General features: G+C 41.0%; 1 protein-coding gene across 1 annotated transcript; it reads right to left on the bottom strand.

The window, feature by feature from the left end:
* Nucleotides 1-2,435: 2,435 nt before the first annotated feature.
* Nucleotides 2,436-7,311, bottom strand: LOC105422890 (uncharacterized). The gene is made up of 2 exons (XM_011632450.3): nucleotides 6,253-7,311; nucleotides 2,436-5,826 (listed from the first exon to the last, which is right to left on the bottom strand). The coding sequence occupies exons 1-2, from the start codon at nucleotides 6,380-6,382 to the stop codon at nucleotides 4,382-4,384; spliced, it is 1,575 nt and encodes a 524-aa protein (XP_011630752.2). The 5' UTR covers nucleotides 6,383-7,311; the 3' UTR covers nucleotides 2,436-4,381.
* Between the last annotated feature and the right edge of the window lie 15,510 nt (nucleotides 7,312-22,821).

Raw genomic sequence — 22,821 nt, 5'->3', positions numbered from 1 at the left:
TTACGAGGCAGCGGGTAGTTATTGTCGAGGACAGGCTGCCCCGATCCCCTTCGCTTTGTGCCAAAAAACATCGTAGCCGAGGCCCTATTCTCGGGGCCCGTACGACGTTGCGACCTTTTGTCGCCGCGCGCCGCTCGCTTTTCTCTCGCAAAAGTCTTTGCATAGCGCGAAGCCTCGGTGCCATATACAAACGAATAATGGAACCTTTTACCCCGGCGTTTTATGTGTATATATATCCGTTCCGACGCACCTGTTCGATCGGACCGGTCGCCATAAAAGCCCAGCGGCCGAGGTAGCGTTCGCTTCCACACTTTCTTGCCTGCGCGCGGGATTTCTGCGTGAGTGTATGCACACAGCGCGGTCTGCGAGGGCCGGCACTCGAAAATGGCGCATGCACCTGTCGTGCCGGACGAAAGGACGCGCCGTTCAATGAGTCGTCATGTAACATAATTATAGTCATAACGGCGGTTAACTGCACAACGAGACCACAAGTGCAAATCGTTAGATTTGAATCCCGAAATTTCAGATTCACACCGCGCGAGTTTGTAGTTCCGTCATTACATAATCGTCATTCGCCGTTAAATCTTCCTTTTAAATATCCAAATTGTTATCGTCGATGAACCGATAGAAGAATTATGCTATGTGCATTCGCTTTAATGAAGTCGCGCGATTTAAACGCGATATTTAAATAATTAAGTGAAGCACACATTGCTTGTATGCATGCCTTAAAACGTCAATTAAATGTGTATTTGGGTCGACCGAAATGTATTACCGTATATTACCCAATGTGACAATGTCAGAAGGGCAAACGAGATCGTGGCATGATCTCGGGCACCCATATGGGCAAGTCGGCCGAACAAAAAGCTCGATTGGAGCCACCACGGCTCGATTGAATTGGCGGTGCGTGCGATAGAGGCGTGTGGGATTTAATACGCGATGCAGGTAGCTCGTTTTGCCAGGGTGAAATGAATTGAACGGCGTTTCCAACGCGCGTGTTTACTCGCCATATGTTGTTTGCTCGGCTAAAAGAGCTTTGTGCCGACGTTACACGCCCGTAGACGTATGAATGAACGCAACACGCGACAGAGAGAGAGAGAGAGAGAGAGAGAGAGAGAGAGATACTCTCGCGCACGCGAAACGATTTCTCGATTCTTCATTGTGCGAAGAAATTGGATAACCTGCCGGATAATCTGCACGTATTCACGCTAACGTCGATTAGCCCTCGCACGATGAAATATACGTTCAAACCCAGCTCTAACTGTCATAACCGGAAGACGCGATTATACCGTCGTTGAATACCGTGTGGATTGCAAAGCAACGCGGATTAACTTCACTTAGCTCGACCGAGAGCATTGTACATCCACGACTGCGAAAAAATACAACTGTTACACGAATATACTCGCTTGTAGTAGAGTAACAAAATTATGAAATTATGACGATGATTTTTCTATTCTAACGATCTATATCGTAAAATTCACGATAAGATATTCAGGATTGAAAATATTCCCTGCGTTGAGAGATTCGAGAAGCGTACAAGCGTTTCGCGATCTGGAAGATTGATAAATCTCTCCTCGATAAATCGACAAAAGAATCTGGAATTCCCTATTCGTCGCATGATCGATCCGCATGACCACCCAGAAACAGAGAGCTAGCGATGAATAAACGGCGGCGCTCGGGGGAAGCTAAAGAGCGCGTGAATTGCGTGGGGAAGGATACTTTTTCCAATCGCGAACAATCGTTTCCCGGCGGTACGCAATATTGCGCAAGCAGCAATCAGCACGATTGCGGGGGTACGGCGATGAATGCGATATAAATATATCGCGGCTTGTCGAAACCGCTGATAGATTTGTTCCTCGCCGCGGCCTCGTACTTTCTGTCACTTTCGTGCATTATTACGTTCACGCGTACACACGTGCGCAATGAAATACTTTTGCCGTACGTCGAATCTCGGAGTCGGAGCCAATCGATTCGTTTCAAGCCGAACGCGAACACCGACAATTACTTTTAACAACGAAGTCCTCGAGACCTCTGACGAACGAACGATCGGGACTGGATTAGACTTGCTTGGAAGCTTACGCGCGCGTCGTTTATTGAAAGATAAAATGCCTGATTATACGCGAGTCCGCAAAATTTCGTTTACGTGACGGCGGTTCTCATCTTTTTACGTATAATGTAAATGTCTGGTGGTCCAAAATTCGTCAAAATTACGTAACGCGCTTCGTACATACATTAACATTTTATATAACGCATATTCGATTAAAAAATCAAATGTAATGAGATAAAATTCATTATTCAAAAATTTAAAAACGAAATACTGAATAATTATGTTAGAGAAAGAATATATGAGAAGTGGATAAGATAAAGACATAAATATGTATTAAATGGGAAGAGAGAGGAGGAAGGTAAAAAGAAGAATTAGCATGATAGAAAGAAAGTTTAAAATTTAAAATCCACGTAATTTATTTTGTATAAAATATCTCTATACATAGGCAATATCTATATTTCGTAGTAAGTTTACTTTCTTTACAAAACTAAGAATAGTGTGTGGTATCGCCCGAGCCATGCTGCTAATTACGCACGATAAAAAGTATACAACGATGGCTCGCTCTATATCTACTTCTCTCTATATCTTTTTCGATAATCATAACGAGTCTTTTGTTCTTCTGCATATAATACAATGACTAGTTTGTTTAAGAAACTTACGGTGGATTTGCAAAATGCAAAATACAGCAAACGATAATGCAACGTTCGGAACCGAGATCTCTTCTCTTTTCTCATTCCACGCGTTAAATATCTTGTTTTTCTCTTTTCAATCCAATTGCCCGATAAAGGCAAATTATACTCGTATTGTGCGTGTTCTACTCTCGCTATAACCGATAAGCGCTATATTATGTACAATTCACTTGTTAACGCGTGCGAGCGTATGAATGAGATTTTATCCGGTGCGATGCGCACGTGGCGCTTTCGCGAATGGCACTTTGGTGCATCGCAGTGTGACAACTCTTTCCAAAATTTTATCTTATATATATATATATATATATATATATACATATGGTTAACTACCATACTTAAAATGCACCTTGTGGAAAATATTATATAACGCAATATTATATTAAATACAATATTTTCGTAAAGTTCTGCGTTTTATTTTAGACGCTCTCTTCCACTAAAATTGTCAAGAATCATTATTAATCATAAAAAACATGTGTCGTTAATTATAATTAAAACACATCAAAAATCAATCTAATCACGGTGATAAATAATGTTCAGATCAACAATTTTTTTGTCAACAAAACGTTGACAAAAAAATGAAATATAACTCAAAAATAAAGAAAAATAAAGAAAAAGAAAAAAGAAATCAATTGTGCAAATCGTCCTATTTCCCGATCTCTTCATTTTGTGATCGCGTTTTATGTGCTTGAAGTGTATTAGGAGACAAATGGCAATAAAAAGAAATGGCATGAAAGATGAAAAAAAAATGGCACAGCAGTTTCACGGGACCGTATCACGCAGTAATCGAGCGGCACTTTAATATTCAATATTCCTCACGTGCTCGGAGCGACGTGACCGATCTCTCGGAAGAACAAAATAATCTCTAAGTACTATTATATTGTCAGCACGCGCTCATACAATAAATCACAAAACCATTTCTTAATTACAGACATTAAACAATTAATATTTTTTGAATAGTAAAAATAATAATTAATTATAATTCATTTTTATATATACTTTATGAAATTATAATTATATATTTGTATATATTCTCTGTTGTTAAAAATATGTACTTTCTTTTACGAATAAAAATTGAAGTCGGCAATTGAAAGAGAATATTTTTTTTGTGAATCGTTGTATGTCGTGCACTTTTACACCGATATTTACAGCAAAGTATAATGAACAAATGAAATCAACTCTCACGAAATTTTTCGAGATATCTATGTAACGACTCAAAACTCTGTTTTAATGACATGATCGAGTGGTATATTTGAAAATAAATGTAATTGTAAATTCTTTCGCCACTGTTGTATCGATGTTGAATTGATTAAAATAGTAAAATAATTTCTCATTTTCAGACTTAACTTAAAAAAAAAATTTCTTTATAAAAAAATGCAATTGTTCGAAATATATATTTTTATAAATAGAAGCTTCAGCTTCTTTCTGAAGCTCACTTTTCCAAAAAAACAAAAAAAAAATAAATAAATAAATAAAAAATAAAATAAAACATATAGATGGCGAAAGAGTTAATTGAAGGCAATCGTTCGCGATTCACCAATATACCGGACTTCACTAACTCGACGTTTGTACTGCATTCTAAGGCACTTTGAGACCACGAGATAAAGACGAGGGGACGTACGTTTGTCAAGGGCCACAGAAATATCAAACTTTAGGCAGTATAGCCGACTGATATCGGCACGCCGGGACAGCCAGTGTCCCTATGCTTCGTAAGCAACGACATCCTGCTGAATGTTTTATTACAGTCGTCGCAGGAATACTTCTTGACGTCGCTGTGGGTCTGCAGATGAGCTCTGAGGTTGCTTCTGTCGGCGAACGCGCGGTTGCAGTGTTGACATCGGAACGGTTTCTCGCCGGTGTGCGTCCGAATGTGACCCTGAAGCAACCACGGCCGGGAGAACGCCTTACCGCACGTGTGGCATTTACAGGGCAGCGTGTGCGTTCGGATGTGCATCTTCAGTGCGCCCAAACTGACGTATATCTTCTGGCAATATTTGCACGAGAAGGACTTCTTTGCCTGGCCTTGGGCGGCGGCGCAATGGAATTGTTGGTGCTTCGACAATCCGGAATACGTCGAGTACGACTTGTTGCAATTCTGGCACGAATGCCTGGACGATGTGGTGTTCGAGGGGGCGTTCGTGACGGTGCTCGAACCGTTCTTCTCCATCTTCGTGTTCACGATGGTGATTCCGGTGGAAGTGCTACCCGCGGACGACCTGCCGCTCTCGCTACTGGGCGAGGAGAGGTCTTCCGGTGTCACGGGAGGTGGAGATCGCAGGGAACCGGAACCAACGGAACTCGTTGGTGATAAACCGCAGTGATCCGGACTCGGCCAGTGAGGATAACTCCTGACGATGGGCCGTTGGATCGTCGAGCAGGTCAGCGCGCCGTGAGGTGGTGGCGAAACCGACGGGTGATGCTCGGGAGACGCGTGCGGATACGCCGGTACCGGATACGACGAATACAAGTCCGTTCCAGGATAGCGAGGATAGGCAGGCGGGGCGTACGGCAGATAATGCGATGGATACAGTGAGCCCGTCCGGGCCCAGGGTGGCGTGCCGTAATGAGCCAACGGCTCCACCGGAGTGTTCAGATTCAACGGCTCCAAGGGTGTCTTGTTCGTCATAAAATGCAGTGGCGTCGACGTCGCCGCCACACCGACCGCCAGAGTCGTCGAGGAATTGTCGTTATGTTGGATCACTTCGACTCGCGCCTTCTTCGCGATCGGATGATGCGTCGGCGCAATTCCCGCCGGCGGCGTAATAGTCTTGGTCGGATAATGAGGATGATAGTGATGTAGCTGGTGAACATAGTGCATCCCATGATGAGTCGTCGGTAAGGCTGGCTCTGTCATCAAATGCGGAGGAGATGCCTTGAAAATCGGCGGCGGCATCCTACTGGACGCCGCCGAACGTTCTTGTTGTTCTTGTTCTTGTTGTGATTGCTCCTGTTGCTGTTGTTGTTGTTGTTGTTGTTGTTGTTGTTGTTGTTGCTGTTGGTGAGGATGGCGATCCGCAGTTCTACTGAGATCCTCGGGCTTTGTGCTGAGATTTTCGGGTTCGGGAATATCATCTACTCCTACGTCAATTATCTCTTCTGTACAAACGAAAAATACATATTTACATACATGCTAAGCGATACCAAATAAAAGAGCAAAAAATAAAAGAAAACAAAACATTTAAAAAATAATTTTGAAATAATAATATTTAGTTATTTGATTTTTTTATTCACAATTTAAAATAAGGAACTCATCATGAGCCATACTTTTAATTTCATTAATTGAGTTAAAGAATTATTAATAATAAAATACTAAAATTCATATAAACGTTACTTGCTTATCTTCCGCGTTATTATATAAAATATAATTGTATTATATAAAATATAATAGATTATTTTTATTAGTTATTGTTAACGCTTAAAATAAGTAAAATAAGTATATCAAAAATAACGAAAAGAATAAACATATATTTTATATACAAAAAAAATCTAACATAAATGATAGAAAAAAAATAATTTTAAAACCTTTAATAGCTTCAGGAACTTCTTCTTCATCCTCGGATGGATAGTAAAACGGTCGCTTCTTTAAAGGACAGTGACTATAATTGTAATTGTTCTTCTTCATGAAGCTGTGTGACACCTCTTCGACAAGCATTTTGACACTGTTTTAATGTTACGTGAAAGCACTTAAAGCGTTCTTTTAATTTATTGATGCGATAACACTGCGCTTAAAGCATCCTCCTTTCTTTCTCTTCTCGAACATCCGTCATTTATCGACGTTAATCCAATAATCACTCTCGTCGAAGTCTTGCAAATTGACAATGCGCGGCAACGTCACTGCACTATTAATTCACACGTAAGTTAAAAGCCTCCTTTTTTCAAAAAGAAAACGGCACTTCGATCTTTCTTCCAAAGAGTGATAAAATCGATCTTCACTACACGCTCGTCCGAATTCAACTGACCGGGCGACTTGCGTGAAACACGAAAGGGAAATATAAGGAACCTGCCGTAGCAACTAACTCAGAACATTTCGGCTGCAAGCCGGTTTCTGACTGGCAGGGGGGTTGTGTCAGGGCCTCTTATAACAGGTCGCCCCACCAACCGATCGCAGGTGGCCCGCACGTGCTGCCGAGCCAATACGGGCCCGCGGGCCCCTCGTTACTTGCCAATGGGGGACGGACGGTCGCGGGCCACCAGCCAATCGACCAAGGATATGTTCCACCAACTGTCCCCCCACCGTTAGTGGACAATGACGGGAGGTGCAGGATGCTCGTGAGTGCAACACGATAGTCCGCTACGCTTCATGTCCTTCCTTTTTCATCCCTTCCACCGTTTCTTTCTCTCTTATTCCCCCTCACTCTTACTCGCTCTCCGAAAGAGAGAAGGAGAGAAATGTGTATATGTGTGTGTTATTCTGTGGGAGCAGATGCTGTGACCCCTCTTAGGGAACTTACTCCACATGCACACACATGCATCGGGGATTCGCGTTCGCGCGCGCGTGTGGGTACATTAGACCCCCTCCGCGCGAGAGCTTGGCGACTCGCGTTTTTTATTCGAATTTCCGTTCAGCCTACCTGAACTCCGCGCCGTTCTTTCTCTCGCTCTTTGTACGAGCGTAGTTGTCGCGTCGGCTGTTTTGTGCCCCTGATATGCGCCCCTGGTATTGCGTCTGCCCGTACACGCGCGCGTGCATGTGTGTATATGTGCGCTGCAATCCACCTCTTGTTCCCCTTCTGAATTTCACCCCCTCTTTCGCGTCAACCCACGTTGCCAGTTCGGAACGTGTAACGGTCGTGTCGCGTGCCACAGCATCGCCCACGCGCGCTGGAAACCTACACACGCGCGTGCATTCGTGAGCACGTACGAATGTGCATTGGGGCACGCGTACTCGCGCGAGCACTCCATCCCCCCTTACACAACGACAGATTCACGTTAGATCGCCTATCATTTTTGCGCAAAAGAAGAAACGGCGTTTCGTTCGGGATTCCGCTACGTAGCCAACATACCATGGCCATAAAAAACCGAGTACCTCATCTGTCACTTCTTTTCAATTTCGAGAAAAATTTTTTTTTCCATTTTTGTCAATCCACTTACATGCGGTTTTCTTTTTTTTCTCTTTACGAGACTTAGATAAAAATAAGATTAGCGTCATATGCTTTCTTTTAAAATCGAGGTACATTCAAGTTTTTCGTAGTTAGCGCCATAACAATATTTTTATGTATTGTTTAAAAAATTTAGCAAGATATTTTATTCTTTATTAAGAACAATAAAGTATAATATAAATTAAAATATTGCCAAGAATGTGAAATTTTTCAACTTCATTAGTACATAATGAAAGTTCAATGAAAGTTCAATGAACTTTATGTGGATTTTAAAGCAGAATGAAACGGTGAAACATTTCATATCATATCATAATTAATGTACACGCATTGGTCAAAATTATCACCGATGAAATAGGATCGTTTAAATTGACCGATCGCGAGACGATAATCGAGATAGGAGACCGGTATGGCCATGCATCGGGGAACGAAAGAGAAGCGATTTTTGACATAGGACCCTCGTACTTGTCGTCATAAACAGCTCATTCCCATAAAGCTTTATTCTTTCGCTAGCTCACTGAGCGGCACAATCAATCATTTTACCGTATTATTTCGTAATGAAGGACAAACACAGACGCCAAAGAGCAAAATGCGAGAAGAAAAGGCGGAGACAGCGTCATGCGTGTGCACACTGGCAGAATTTCCAGTGATAAAATCTCCGGTAAACCGATACGCCACGGGCGCGCGTATTATTAACCGTTTGTCTCGACAGAGAAACGTCCTCGCTACCGTCGATGTATATTTACATTCGCCTCGTTTGCATTACAATATCAATATTGCACATGCAACCTCCGCGCATGACGCATTTCACTTCGCTTAACGGCGCATTCCAAATGCGGCACGCGCACGGTACGTTGAACTTGAAATGATTCTGCATCCGATTTTGTTCTGCCGTAGCATTGATAACATCAACGGCGATTACCGCAAAAATATAATCACGATTTGAAATTCAGAAAATATTATTCTATTATATAAATCAAGTAATTTTCTCATGTAACTTTAGCAAGTTCGGAAATGTAGAAGATATTTGCAATCTCAGTAATACGTATTGTGATTAGCGATGAAAAATACTCGAAATTATCATTCGAAGATTATCATTCGAAATTCAGAAAATTTATTCTATTGATCAAGGTAATTTTTCCATACTACAATTTTAATAAAAATGCAGAAACTGAAATGCATTTCGGAAAATGTTAGCAGTCTCAGCGATGAAAATATCTATCGCGATAAAAATCGTTTCCTGAAAACTATAAATGAACTTCAAATTTTCAACATTCATTTTTCTTCCATTAATTGCATGACAATTTATTAATTTACTACTCATTACTCCGATAAGTCGAGTTATTGTCGACACGCGTGCCCGACTAGTGACTGAAATGATCTAGCCGGCTGTTGTACGCACTGTAAATTTATACGATCGTTAGCCACGACAGAGAGTTCGATTCGCTCGTCGATAAGCCACGATCCTGAAGGAACTATCCGCTGGTAACGGAACGGCGGCACGAATCACCCGTTGTTGTCCCCATACCTGCCCCGCTTATCTCATCGACACCCACGTCGCATATATATCGAATGCGTGCCGATGCACTACCGCTCGACACGACCGCCGATCAAAGGGAATGCAATAAATGCGCACGCTCGGTGCACTGACTTCAACCTCAGGCAAATCGTGATTCTGATTAATTTCAAGACCATATCCATGTCATTCAACACCTTTCGTCATGTGAAAAAGAGATAACAAAACGGTTCTGTAATTGTAGTCTCGCGTTGGATAAGCAATTGTTTACTTCGAAACATTTGTAGTTTAGAATTTATAGAATTTATAGATATTAACTTTATACAAGTATATCTTTTGTGTCCAATGTGCAACTTATTATTAACAAATCTAATAATAATTGAATTAAATTATACACCACTAAAGGCGTGTGGCGAATATATCGCCACGGATCTTAAAGCCGAACATGCGGTGTCATTAGACAGGCACACGGATTCACGCATACATAGCTGAGAGCCGTTAGATATTTACGCGGAATCAACAGACAAATATAACAACTGTTTCTTAATAGAGAGATTTCGCTTAATAGTTTCGCGCTGAGAGATTGAGGATCTGTGTGCATCCTGCCAAATTTCTCGGTATGCAGAATAGACAAGTTTAATTGATACCAATCGGCAATCGGAAAAGCAAATAATAATGCGCAATTTCGCTAACAATTATAATTAATAATCTGAAACGTCCAAATTGTAACGATCTAGAATAATAACATTGTAAAAAATATTTTGATACTAATAGAAATGTTATCCGGGCAACCGATTTTGAGAGAGGAAGGTGGACATTCAATCTCGAGACTCCCGCTAGTTTAGACGCGCCGCGACAAATTGCACTTATAAATTTTAAGCAATGAAGCGATCACTTATTTTATAATCTAACAATTAGTCCACAAATCTTTAATGTTCCTATACGCACCGACTCATATTTCCAAAGACCAATATTTCTCTTTCTCAGCATTTCATGATCTAATTTCGAGGACGGGTGCGTTTAATTCTCTCTATTTGTAGCCGTCATACCATTGTATGTCCTACCTGCCGTTTCCGATGGAATTCCGAATGGCATTAAATTAAAAGCCACAATCCTCTCTCTCGTCTTCGTAAATATGCGTGAAGGGGTCGATCGACGTTTTCCTCTCCCGGCGGTTTACGAGGAAACGCGCACCCTCCGCATTGCGCCCGTTTCGCTACCGTTTCAACGCATCGAAAACTCAAGACGGAGAAAAAAAGATGGAGATACCAGGAATGAATCATGCACCGGTCGTCGACGAATCATCTACCTGCGCATAAAGACGCGTTTCCACGCGGTTATCTGTCTCTGCAGAGAACCCTTTTTCATCGTCCCAGATCAGCGGGAGCGAGAAGGAGGGAAAGCGGGCGAAAGGAAAGGACCAAGAGAACCTGCATTTTATCCGGTTATTCCGGTAGCTACCGGCGGCGGTTCCGGCAAAGAATTCCGCTTCTTTCTTCCTACCTTCGTTACGTGGCGGATAAATTATACGGAATACTGGGCGCGCTAAGTTACCCCGCTTTTGTTTGTCGCCGTAGTATGTCCCGTGCGTGTGAATCCCGACGAGGGAACAACCCGGCGCCCTTCACGCCGATACCACGGGTAATCGCGCGTTCGCGCAGGTTGCTGCGAAAAGATTCTTTATGCGCGCGTAGATGGAAGCAGGTCCCACTGGCACCGCGCCAGTCGCGTTCGTCGGTTATGTTGTTGCGCCGCAATGGCGAACCATTTCCGCCCTGTTCGCGAGAAGAAATACAAATACAGCAACGTGTGGCGAAGGAGCAGGTTAACGTTAATAGCAGCAGAGATTCCATTATTTTTACTGAAGTTGCTAATTAATACGAAGTATCTTAATAATATTTAAATTCTCACGTGTGAATATTTCTAAAACTTTTAACCATTTCATAAGGGACTGAGAAATTTATATAATTTAATGGTCGATCCAATCCCATTCGTAAATACGATCGATCGATGAATGCCCGCAGTTATGAACAATCTGTTCAGAGGAGAATTTAAGACTCGCCTTGGAAATAGATACATCTCGACCGAGTGTATACTTATAGCCGTTTACGGCCGGTTTCTCGTACAATTCTTGTTTTCCCGCTCAAAGTGGTAAATTACACGTTACAGCCGAGGAAATGAAAGGTGTGACTCTTCGACCCTTGGTGAGATACCCGATGCGCGACGTTACGATTCCCCGGAACTTTCAACCAGTTCGCGCGCGCGCGCGCGCGCACACACGTTGTTAACCCGTTGCGATCTGGGCCCGTTCGAATAAATCTGTATAATTATTATGATGCACACAGAGTATCTATATGTGTGTACCGGGTGGCCGCCCCACTGGAAGGTAGCCCCATCGGAAGGAAGCTGGTTTATTTTTTTGTTGTGCCGCCTCGAGGGGCGCCCCATCGCCTCACCTTTGAAACACCTGGCTATTACCGCTGGAACGCTTTTATATGTGTGTGCGCCACCATATGCGACCGGCCCCACCGAGACTAGCTATGTAGACCCATTTTCGGGGCCTGTGGATCCTTACACGTGTGCCAGATATCCTCGGAAAGGGGGAGGGAGGAAGAAATTGAAGCGGCTTTGTACTTCTTCTCGCTCTAAAGCTGGCATCGAACTAGTCTTACTAATAGTTAAATTTTTCAATTTTCTTTTAAATAAAAGCTGCCCTAAGTCTTTGTATTAAATACGCTAAGTGTTTTGCTCAATTAAATATGGAAATAAATATAATTTCTTCACCGACGTAACGTTACTTAAAATTTCTAAAGATTGTAACATTTTAGTAACGAAAGTTTATGGAAAATCATATCTGGAAAAAATTGTATGTATTAATTTTCGTATAATGAAATCATAAAACAAATTACAAATTTTCATATTTTACATTTCAAAATTCAGGAAATTTATAATTAGAAAAAACTAAAATAATAATTATATCGAAATTCTGAGATATTTTTACAGCGCAATACAAATAGAACAAAGAAATTCTTAAGCGATTCAGAATATGCCGAATGCAAAAATACTTTAATAGTCTAGAAATATTTTAAAACGAGCTGGCCTTTTACCTTTGATCTCAATCCATTCATTGTGAAAACGAACACCACATAATACAGGTGTATGCTCCTCGAAATATCAAAAGTTTAGAATTGGTATATAAAACAGAACAATTCAAGGAACAAGATTATTACACAACAAAATATACAAAGCAACACATTGAGAATTATATGTCAACAAATAATATTTAAAGCAATTTTAAAAGACTAAAAAAAGAAAGCAAAGGAATTGAAAAGAACTTTCTTATAAAGTTCTTAAGAAATAGAAACATGAAAAATACAAAAAGTACATTTCCGGATAGAAAACAATCAAATTTCATAAATTGCTTTTTAGTCAGGTATTTTACTCAGGTATTTTCTTTATAATCTTTTATGACAGTGTAAAGGCACTTCTATGTGGTAAATTAAAAGATACAAAATATATACGTGGCTATAATAGATGAAAAAGTAATTGAAAAAGTAATTAACTAAAACTAAAAAAAAAAGGAATAGTCTTTTGTAACAATAAATCAATCAGGTAGTTTGTTTGCTATTTCGTTATTCAAACGGGCTAATAAAATATATAAATAAAAAGAACGTGTTAAAACGAATGAAAGAGAAATGAAAAAGAAATTTTAAAAAATACGTTACATCAATGATTTTTTGCAAACATATATTAATATTACAGGTTTTATCTCTGAATTAAAATTGATGCTCTTCTTTAAGAAATCTTTCGTTTAGAAAAGATAGCTTCGTTTGGTAATACTTGCTGTTGAAGTATCTCTCGCACGAAAACATCCGAATGCTTCGCAGGTTAATCAACTGCGGAACTCGATATTGTTACAGCCGCGCTGATAATGCCCTTTCGGATTCCGAAAATCCACTTATGTGCATCTTACGTGAATGAACTTTCTCTCTCAATCCCTTGACGAATCAGTGTCGCCCACTTCGCGGATCTGATCTCTGTACATGAAAATCCTCGAAGGACAACGGGCGCCACAGCGAATCGAGAACCACGGTGCACACAATGACGAGTATTTCATCGATCGTGAATGGGGAAACGGTGCGGTGAGTTTTTCCTCTTATTTTCGTTCCTTTTCCCGCGATGAATAGTCCGCACGACACGTAAGGCTTTCTTCATTGTGCAACGATTTCAAAGAATTACTCCCCTTAAGTCCGTTCGTTCGGTCAAAAACGAAAGGACTTTGCCCTTTGAATGGCAAACTCAGGGACCTGCTAATATAATTTTCTTCATTTATCTTATCAAATTCTCTGAATAAATAGTATTTCATCGATGATTATCTTATTTTATTGAAAGCTACATAACATTGCGAAACATAATATTACTTATATTAACAATATAATAATAATAGTAATAATATACTAATAATATAATAGTATTAATTTTAATCATACAGAAAATTCAATAAAATTTGCGAAAACTATTATTCATCATAATATCAATACATCTTCAACTGTCACTGTTTAGTTGTGATCTGCATACGACGTACCGTTTGTTCGTTTGCAACAAGGTATCAGCATAATTCGTCAATTACACGCCGCCAGCGAGTCGAAATTCACACGACGGTCCCAACGAAACTTGTTTAACGTAACCTGCCGCCCCGACAGTATGCAATAAAATGCCCTTGGCAACAGAACGCGTTTTCACTGATAAAAAATATTGATTTTTCACGTCTTCCGTGCGAGTCGAAACTTGTTCAGCTTCGGCCCGAGTGCATTCACCTGCGTTCTTCATCGAGGAAAAATCGACGTCTCAAAGGATCCGGGGATGAATCTCCGGTACAACGTACGCGAATGTACCGGAGCGGGCAGCATCTGTCTTGGATTCAGGACAGCTGATCCGATGGGACGCGTAGCAACGTTAACGTTTTTCAAAAAATTAACGCACATGGGGATCTCTCGATCTCCAGGCTAGAGTTCCAGTATAACGTCTCGTTTATTATTAGTCCAATAAACAAAACAATTTCGAATGTATCCAATTGATATTTCTCATATAATATACATTTCGAGTTTATAACAAATTGTGTTGTGAGACATTAAAATATTATTGCATTAAAATATTATATTACAAATTTTTCCTCATGTGATTGTAATATAACTATGCTTTGTAAAAATAATTAAACAACGGCATTAAAGTCTAGTCATAATTATATTTATATTATGTTGATATTATCTTAAGAAAAATATTTTATTAATTATTCAGCCGTAATGAGTGATAAATGATTAACGAAAAGATATAAAAATCTTGATTTTATTTTAATCTTACCTTAATTTAGGCAAAGTTATTTGATAATATAATTTATATTATCAATATATATATATATATATATATCATTATATATAATGCCGTCTTTGTAACGATTTTTGACTAAACACTTTTTTATGAAGACAGAAGTTTATGTTTGAAAAAGGTTTAAAAATTTAATGAAGATAAAACGAGCGACCAACATCTATCCATAAATGCATCGAGAAGCGGTCTGTCAATCCGGAAAGATAAGAATACCGTAGATCACATTTCTAGGAATATACCATATGGTCAGTTTGCCAGACGATTTTTCTACAGCGGAACGACGCGTGCCCATCAGGAGTGCGTTCTTAGGGGCGGGCAGGTGATCGAATATGGACCAGATGACCGAAAAATTTGCTAAATTCTACCTTCGTAAACCTTTATCGTGTCCATCTTGTTTCTTACAGGATTCTTGACAGCGTTGATGATTCTGAAACGATGGTTTTCACCTTTTCACGAAAATCTTATTTAATATAATTTAAGATCGAAATGTGTTACAGTTTTACAAATATTCATGGAGCAAAATTTATTTAATCCAATACTATATAACATTCGGCATCAAGCAAGTAGAATATTTGTAATCTGTTTAAAATAATTTTCCTGCCTTGTTCTAAGAATGACTAATCTATTTTTTGAGCATTCCAAATGTATGCTCCTCGGAAAGATAAATGAATATTCGGTGTTGTGTCCCGTTTCGAGTGACGCACCTTCTGTGCATCGATCATCGCTCGGGCCGACAAAAAATCGTTTGGATCACAAGAGGAGCAAGTCGAAGAGCCAACGTCGAAACCAGTCAATTTGTGCGGTCGATAGCGTGTCCCCCGTCAACCAGGAAGTATCTCCTGGTCGGATTCTCGTCCGAGCCAGTCTTCATGACCGGCGTTCCGCCTTCGGCAGCGCGTTTACAAAATATTCCGGCGCTATAATGACATCACGGTACACGTCCCGGGGTGTAAGAGCGTGCGAACGCGATAGCATCTCGTCAGGACCACCGAACAAGGAGCCCTTATCTGATCGGCCATTAGGGTGAGACACTAACCACAGTTGATACATCAAAATACACGCCTGACTTTTATATTTTCGGGATGCGCCCTCGTTTCCTCGTGTCCGCGTTATTACCATCTTGGCATCTTCGATGGACTAGTTTTCGTCCGTTTGACAGGACCTCACGCGTTACGGAGTTTTATCTGATGCGACATATCCTGCGAGGACTTCTTCATTAAATAACAACCTTTATCTGTCGTAATTCTCTCCAAAGTTATTACTTACTTGCAATACATTTTATATTAAAATATGATTCACTTTAAATACGATTCAAAATACGATTCATTGTTCTATAAAATAAACAGTTGGAAAGAGTGATACGTAATTATGTAATTAAGTGATATGTAATTTACTAAATTGTGAACTTACCAGATGAATTTATCATTAATGGGTTTTTATTGTATAACAAAATATGATAATATTGGAAAAAATTAAAACCATAGGAATAATAGAGAATGACTTTTCAATTGAAATTAAAATTAAGAACTGACATCAAAAATTACGAAAGAAACAGGAGTGACACAATTTTAATAAGTAATGTGTTTAGTTTCGGCCGAACTGTCTTTCATGTGACAACTGTCATCAGAAAGAAATTTCGCGAGTTCGCGAATGGATATCTTCTTTTCTCTCGTAAGCATATTCAGAGTGATGATCACTGCTTGCGATCATCAGTTCATAACCCGATGTTAAATTAAATCATCTGATCCATCATTCTTATCTCTGTCTTTATCGACGTTCTTAATTCTCTATCTTTAACTCATAACAAATAAAACTAAGCATCAATACGTTCACATATATATATTCTATTCATACAAATTCTACACAAATTGTTTTAAAGAATATTTTTTAACGTGAAATAATTTCTATTTAATCTGATTCATCACGAAAAAAAATCTCATCGATCAAAACGTCACGTCACTTGTACGTGTTGTAAACTTTTTAGATTTTAACAATCTATAATAATATTCAAGTCTCGTAGCGCGCAAATTGTCGCAAAGGTGCCGGTTATCGATACATATATAAATCGGCACACTTTGCTCACAATTCTTGCCATTCCTTCGTACCGATAAGCATCAGGCTGGCATAATCGATGATCGAGTCAGCGGCTGTCCGGCGTGCAAGGGGAGGTGCCCTGGACTACAGGTCTCCCGGCGTTCTCCGCGGCGAGCGCTTGCCTAATTAAATTAATTTCAATTGGGCCCTCGTATCGAGAGAGCCCCGATACACTTTCACCCGCGCGGTTGCGACAGCGCTCGTTCCAGCACCGGCGTTCACTATCTCCGATCTGATACAGGTACGGCACGCTCTTGATAACAATGTCGGAGACGCCTCGGGCATTCGTGGGTGTCCGCTTAAGAGATTGCACGCTTACCGTAACGCAACCGTTGGCCGGCCGTCCGCCGTCTGTTACGTGTCGCGCCACGAAATTTCAACGATTTATCCGGCAGGAACTGGAACGCGACTAACGCGCCGACCGTTAACCCGGCTGCCGGATCCTTCGTCATATTTTCAGTCGACACGGTTGCTCCTGATCGGACATGGACGGAACAGTCGTATGCTTTTAGCACCAGCCGAACGCCCCGCCTGCGTTCCCGACCCGACGTTCTGCGTTCTTGCGCAATGAAATTTTTAACAAGAAAATATTTTTCGAGAGATCCATAAATCTTTATAATCTCTACGCGTTAACTCGTCAAACGAGGCGGCTCTTTAATTTCTATGGTCTCGTGGCACGCGGTCGTTCTATGAGTGCCTTACCCTTCGGGAGAAAAAAAAAAGAAATGTGTTTCTTCTGCGTAGGGTTGAACGACCGTGTACTTGAGCTCTTCGTGTTAGCACGCGGGCAGCAGAGCTTACGGTTGCGTTCATAATCAGCGTTGACAAGGCGTACACGCATCTCGGAGTCGGTACAATGCGCACTATCCTCCGTAATAAGAAAGAGGTAGAAAGAGCGGCGGAATTAGAAGTAAGGAAAGGAGTAGGTGGGAGAGGAGGATATTCAGGATTACGAGGCCAAATCACGGGATCCCGCGTAGACGTGGCGGAAACCGAACCTGTTCCCGATTCAGGGACAGTTTTCAACGCGAGAGAATCTCTTTTAGAAAGAGAAAAGAGAGCGGAATCCCTCTTCGGGATTTCTCCGTCTGAATGAGTGATTTCGGGCACACGAGGAGAAGAGCGGTTTTTCTCACATAATTATATTTATAAGACGATCTCTGACCGGTCGAGCACGTTCCAGTCCCAAGATTCTCGTCGCGCATAGGAAGCCTTTCTGAGATAAAAATGGAAGCACGAGGGGGTGGAGAGTCGGCGTGGCCGCTTTGAGAGATCGCGTTTTGAATGTCGGCAAGCGGAAAGGCGCGAGTGGCGAGAAACGACATTATCGGGATTGTTTGTTAGAAAAACAGATACTGAAGTTTCGAAGAGTACGCGAAGCTGTTTACGTTTCTTTGAAGAAAACCGTGAAGCGAAAAGCTGTCGATTTTGAAGACCTTTATCGAAAAAAAGAATATGTGATTAGAAAGAGATCATAAAATTGTCACAAGTTGGAAAATAATATTTTAGTCTTTACTATATATATATATATATATATATATATATATATATATATATATGATTAATATTATGATAAAAATTTAATATAATACAAGAAAATTCAATTATAAAATTCTATCTGTTAAATCGCACCAAATGGAAAATTTTTTCGATTACACAATTTAAAAAAAAAATTGTTGGACATATTATAGAAGATCTGCGGAATGTTAAAATAAGACAAATCGATAAAATTACGCAGTCGTACGATTAGATAAGATAGATAATAAAAACAATGGCGCGTGTTAAATGATAGATAGCGTTATCCGCAGATCGCGATTAGCCGAGAGCGTAGGAAAATTTATGTGGGACTGGCACAGATGAAAAATCGCAAAGCGCGATATTTAACATACCCCTTGACGTCCCCGATCGGGGAGCGCTGATTTCTCGTAATTTCATGCGCGCACCACATTCATACCGGCGCATATGCAAATGCAGGCGCTCGCAGATGCAACGAAGTGCAACATTCGCGACTGCCAACGACGGTCCGATAATTTATTGCGTAACGGTGTTATTCCCTTAAATCGCGACGCAACAACGAGCAAATCTCACGCGGCGTTGTGAACTCCGCGCGTGATAGAATTATGAACTGTTATAATGCCATCGTGATCTATGAGGATCCGTCGGAAACGTTATTTATCCCTTTGACTTCCCGCGACATTGTTGAATATTTTACCGCGGGCGCGCGCGGGCGGTTTGTCGCCGATCGCTTAGCATAATTCATTTGCCGATTCCGAGGACGAGCTTTAAGTGTCCGATAACGCGATCCCGAACGCGCGTATAATAAGCGGACACAAAGAACTGGCGCGAAACGAAAGAAGACCGGACGCGTGATCGCGCGTGTACCGACGCGCCACGCCGCGCCGCGCCGGCCATACGAGAGATGAGAGATCCAGCATCCTCCCGTTCGGTCCGAATGGAGCATCGTCAGTCAGGCGCGAGGTTAATATTTTATCGGGCGAACCGCGCGCGACGGTTATCTCTTCGATTTGAGGGCCGGTAGAAAGTAAATCTCGTTCCGCGCGCTCGGGCCCGAGGTCGCGAGCGAGCATAAACATCCTTACGTACACGACCTGGAATTCCCATTTGATTTACTGCCGTTATCTCGACGCATTAGTCTTTGGTCCCCCGGGGGCCGATATCATCTGCTTTAAAAAATGCGCCCGTCAACGCGGCCCGCCAACTACCGTGCTACCCATCCTCCGCGGATCGGAGGCCGCCCCGTTTACGGTCGCCCTTTCCGTCTCTCCTTCCTTCTCCTTTTCCTCCTCTGTCTCTCGTCTTCGCCGCCACTGCCACCGCCACTTTCGACCGCCGCGCCAGTTCTCCTCTTCCTCATCTTTCCCACTGTCCCGTTTTACCCGAAGATCACCCTTCGGTCTCGACGAGATCGTCTTACGATCGACCGGCGCACTCGCGGCTCCGGCAAGAAGCAACAGGTAGCCGCCGAGTTGAATCTGACTACCGGCGAGATATTAGTTTTTTATCACAAGACGTAATGGATCTCGCGATCTGGTAGCATTAATATTTTTATACCCTCGTTGGAGATGGCGGATAATGGCTGTACGGAAATTAATTTCGGAGGATCGCCGCCAATTTTATGCAGCGGCGTATGTTATGTATGATTCGTTCGAGCGAGAAATAATACTACGTCGATGTTTGGAAACATTTTTTGCAGCCCCGAGAACAATCATATAACAATAACGTATAAAATAATATGATAATTATTTTAGAAAATATTAAACTTCTGAAGAAGGAGAAATTTCCTTAAACTCCTTCGATGTTATTACTCATCGACATTAGATACATCAGTACTATGTCTTCTCAGAAATATAAATAGGTTCGCACGCTACCATTCGTCTCGCGAAGACAAAAAGAATCTCTTCCTGGCTCAAGCATGCATATTAAAATTATTCATCCCACGGTGATTCGGAGATCGCTCATTTATCGTCGGTCATAACTCGCCATTTACGAGGAACGGCAACTCGGAATGATAGTACATCGATTTAAGCTCGTTTTAAACGACAACAGAATCTACAACAGAAATCGTTTTAATCTACAACAGAATTTGAAACAGAATTCTATTCGATTAAAGAATAACATTAAAACTACGTATAAAATCAAAACATTTCTCTTATTTTAAAAAACAAAAACAAGCATTAAATGTGCATTAAAAATTGACAAATTTATTAAACGCAATCCATAATTAAAGTTTTAATCATATTTTATGATTGTCCGTATAATCATTCATAAACCGAATTTATTAGAACTTAATAACAAATTTCTTTAATTCAATTTAATCTAGAGTCATAATTATAAATTTTCAACACAAAATTATAAATAAAATCCCATCTCCAAATTCCGTTCAGTACTTCAGATCGTAAAATAGGCTTTACAAGTTACGCAGGTTGGTCCGAAAATGAAATTAGTGCGCGAGTTCGCAACGCGAGCGGGTAGCTCGCGTGCACCCCATTGCTTTTGCCGGTCGGTGGTCCCATGCGGATGGATATACATTAAATAAATAATCTCGATTTTCTCTCTCTCTCTCTCTCTCTCTCTTACGTAGAACGTAACTGCTTAGAATACCGCCGCGGCCTCCTCCTTGCGCAACTGTCGGCCGGTCGTTTCAATTAATTAGCATCGTGGTATAAAAGACGATGCCCGTCAGCCGACGCTGCTCCTGCGTGCGCTCCCGGCTCGCCTAGATTATTCAAAGCGACTTCCAGGGATGCGAGACGCCGCGACTCGTTGGCGCGTTACTCATCCTCCGTGCGTGCTTTATATCCTGGAAAAGCTATTAGTGACCGATCGTATCAGCCGGTCCGTACATTTTACGGGCGAGCACGCCGCGTTCGTGCCGCGTGAATAAGTCGACGTAGTTTGCATTTCGACGATTTTCCGATCGCAGCCTCGCGGAAGCGATTTGCGCGCGATATCTCGAACGGGTAAGATACGCGCATACAAATATTTTTGTTGTTCCGTAAATCCACTTGTAAAGTATCATAAACTGAACTTTCTATAAAACGTTCATTTAGTCGCGGTGAATTGAGCCTCCGCGGTATCATACTTCTGGAGAACACATTATTTCAAAATACTAAATGACACATACATAATACATGAATAAAAAATAGTAGTAATAATAAATTTCAATTAGACGCAGGTATACGCTATATATAATACAATTTTAGGAATTAAAGTTAATTAAAGTTTCAAAGCGAAAGATTCACTTTAGTTTCGCGACCGATCTCGCGATGTAATTAAAAATCTATCGATGTCATCGGATAAATGAATGCGATGGCGCACGTTGATTGGTATATTGCGATTCCTCTAATCATTCTTTCGGTTATTAGGGTCACACTTTCTCCGGCCATCAAGACAAGACAATGGCCGATCGGGTTGCGTGCATACGCACTCAGGCGTACACGCCGAGGAGTGAAATTTCGTTTGCGAAAATCGTTTGCGAAACGATCGAATAGGAGTTCGTTGCTGGATCTACGATCTCAGTCTACTGACTCCGATAATTCTGAGGGCAGGAAAGGTTACTATGAGAAAAAGCGTAACGAACTGTCGTCGCCATTCTCGAATCCGCTGACGTCTCAAGAGCGCTCTTGCGAACCACTTGAGATACTCTAGAAAGGACTTTCTCATGGCACGGCCGCTCTTTGTTCTGAATTTTATTCTCATGATGTTCTTTATAGTTGCGCCTTTATGAACGATTACATTCTTTCGTATAGATTGTGATTTCTTATGAATAATCCGTGATGAAATTCTAATAATAAATACTACTTCATCGATACTAATATAACTAGCGCTAGTGCTTTACACTTTTTCTCTCATGTCAAATTCGATTACATAACATTTATCTCATTTTTCCAATAACATTTATGACCGAGTTGGTGATCGATCAATGCGATCCAATCGGTCGATCTACACGGCATTTTGCACCGATCGAGGTGCCAACTTACAATTATTTCCCTCGTAGTTATACTCATATGTTTATCTACCGATCGTGAAAAAGCGAGAATGTGAAAAGAATCACAGTTAGCTGCGCAATCGTATCCGTAGGTTATTGCATTGACTCGTTGTTGATGCTCGAGTGCGCGAGTATCCAAGATAAATCGCCCGCGATTATTACCTACATAAGACAGTGAAAATTATGACAGAGGCCAAGAGGTGGGGAGAGAACAATCGTCAGAAAATAGCTCCCGGCATTCGATTAAATCACATTCCGAACATTTTTTTGCTTTTAACAACAATTACACAAGTGCACTAAAATTCTGTGAAAAATAGAAAAATAAAAAAAAAACAATATTTTTATATTATTAATATATTGAAATTAGGATTAACATATAAAAATTTCGATAAAGGCATTTAACGTTAATAAATTACATTTAAATTACATTTTAATTATTTAATTTTCCAAGTAACCTTTACGGATATTGAGTGTATGCGTAACGCATTACC

This window comes from Pogonomyrmex barbatus, unplaced genomic scaffold (genome assembly GCF_055798465.1).
Source record: "Pogonomyrmex barbatus isolate J1 unplaced genomic scaffold, ASM5579846v1 scaffold6, whole genome shotgun sequence".
NCBI lineage: Eukaryota > Metazoa > Arthropoda > Insecta > Hymenoptera > Formicidae > Pogonomyrmex > Pogonomyrmex barbatus.
This window is presented reverse-complemented; position numbering and strand designations above follow the sequence as displayed.

Coding starts and splice junctions, on each gene's coding strand:
- LOC105422890 (XM_011632450.3), bottom strand. CDS start 6,382: ATGCTTGTCGAAGAGGTGTCACACAGCTTCATGAAGAAGAACAATTAC. Junction 5,827..6,252: donor AGTTCCTGAAGCTATTAAAG/GTTTTAAAATTA, acceptor TCGTTTGTACAG/AAGAGATAATTGACGTAGGA.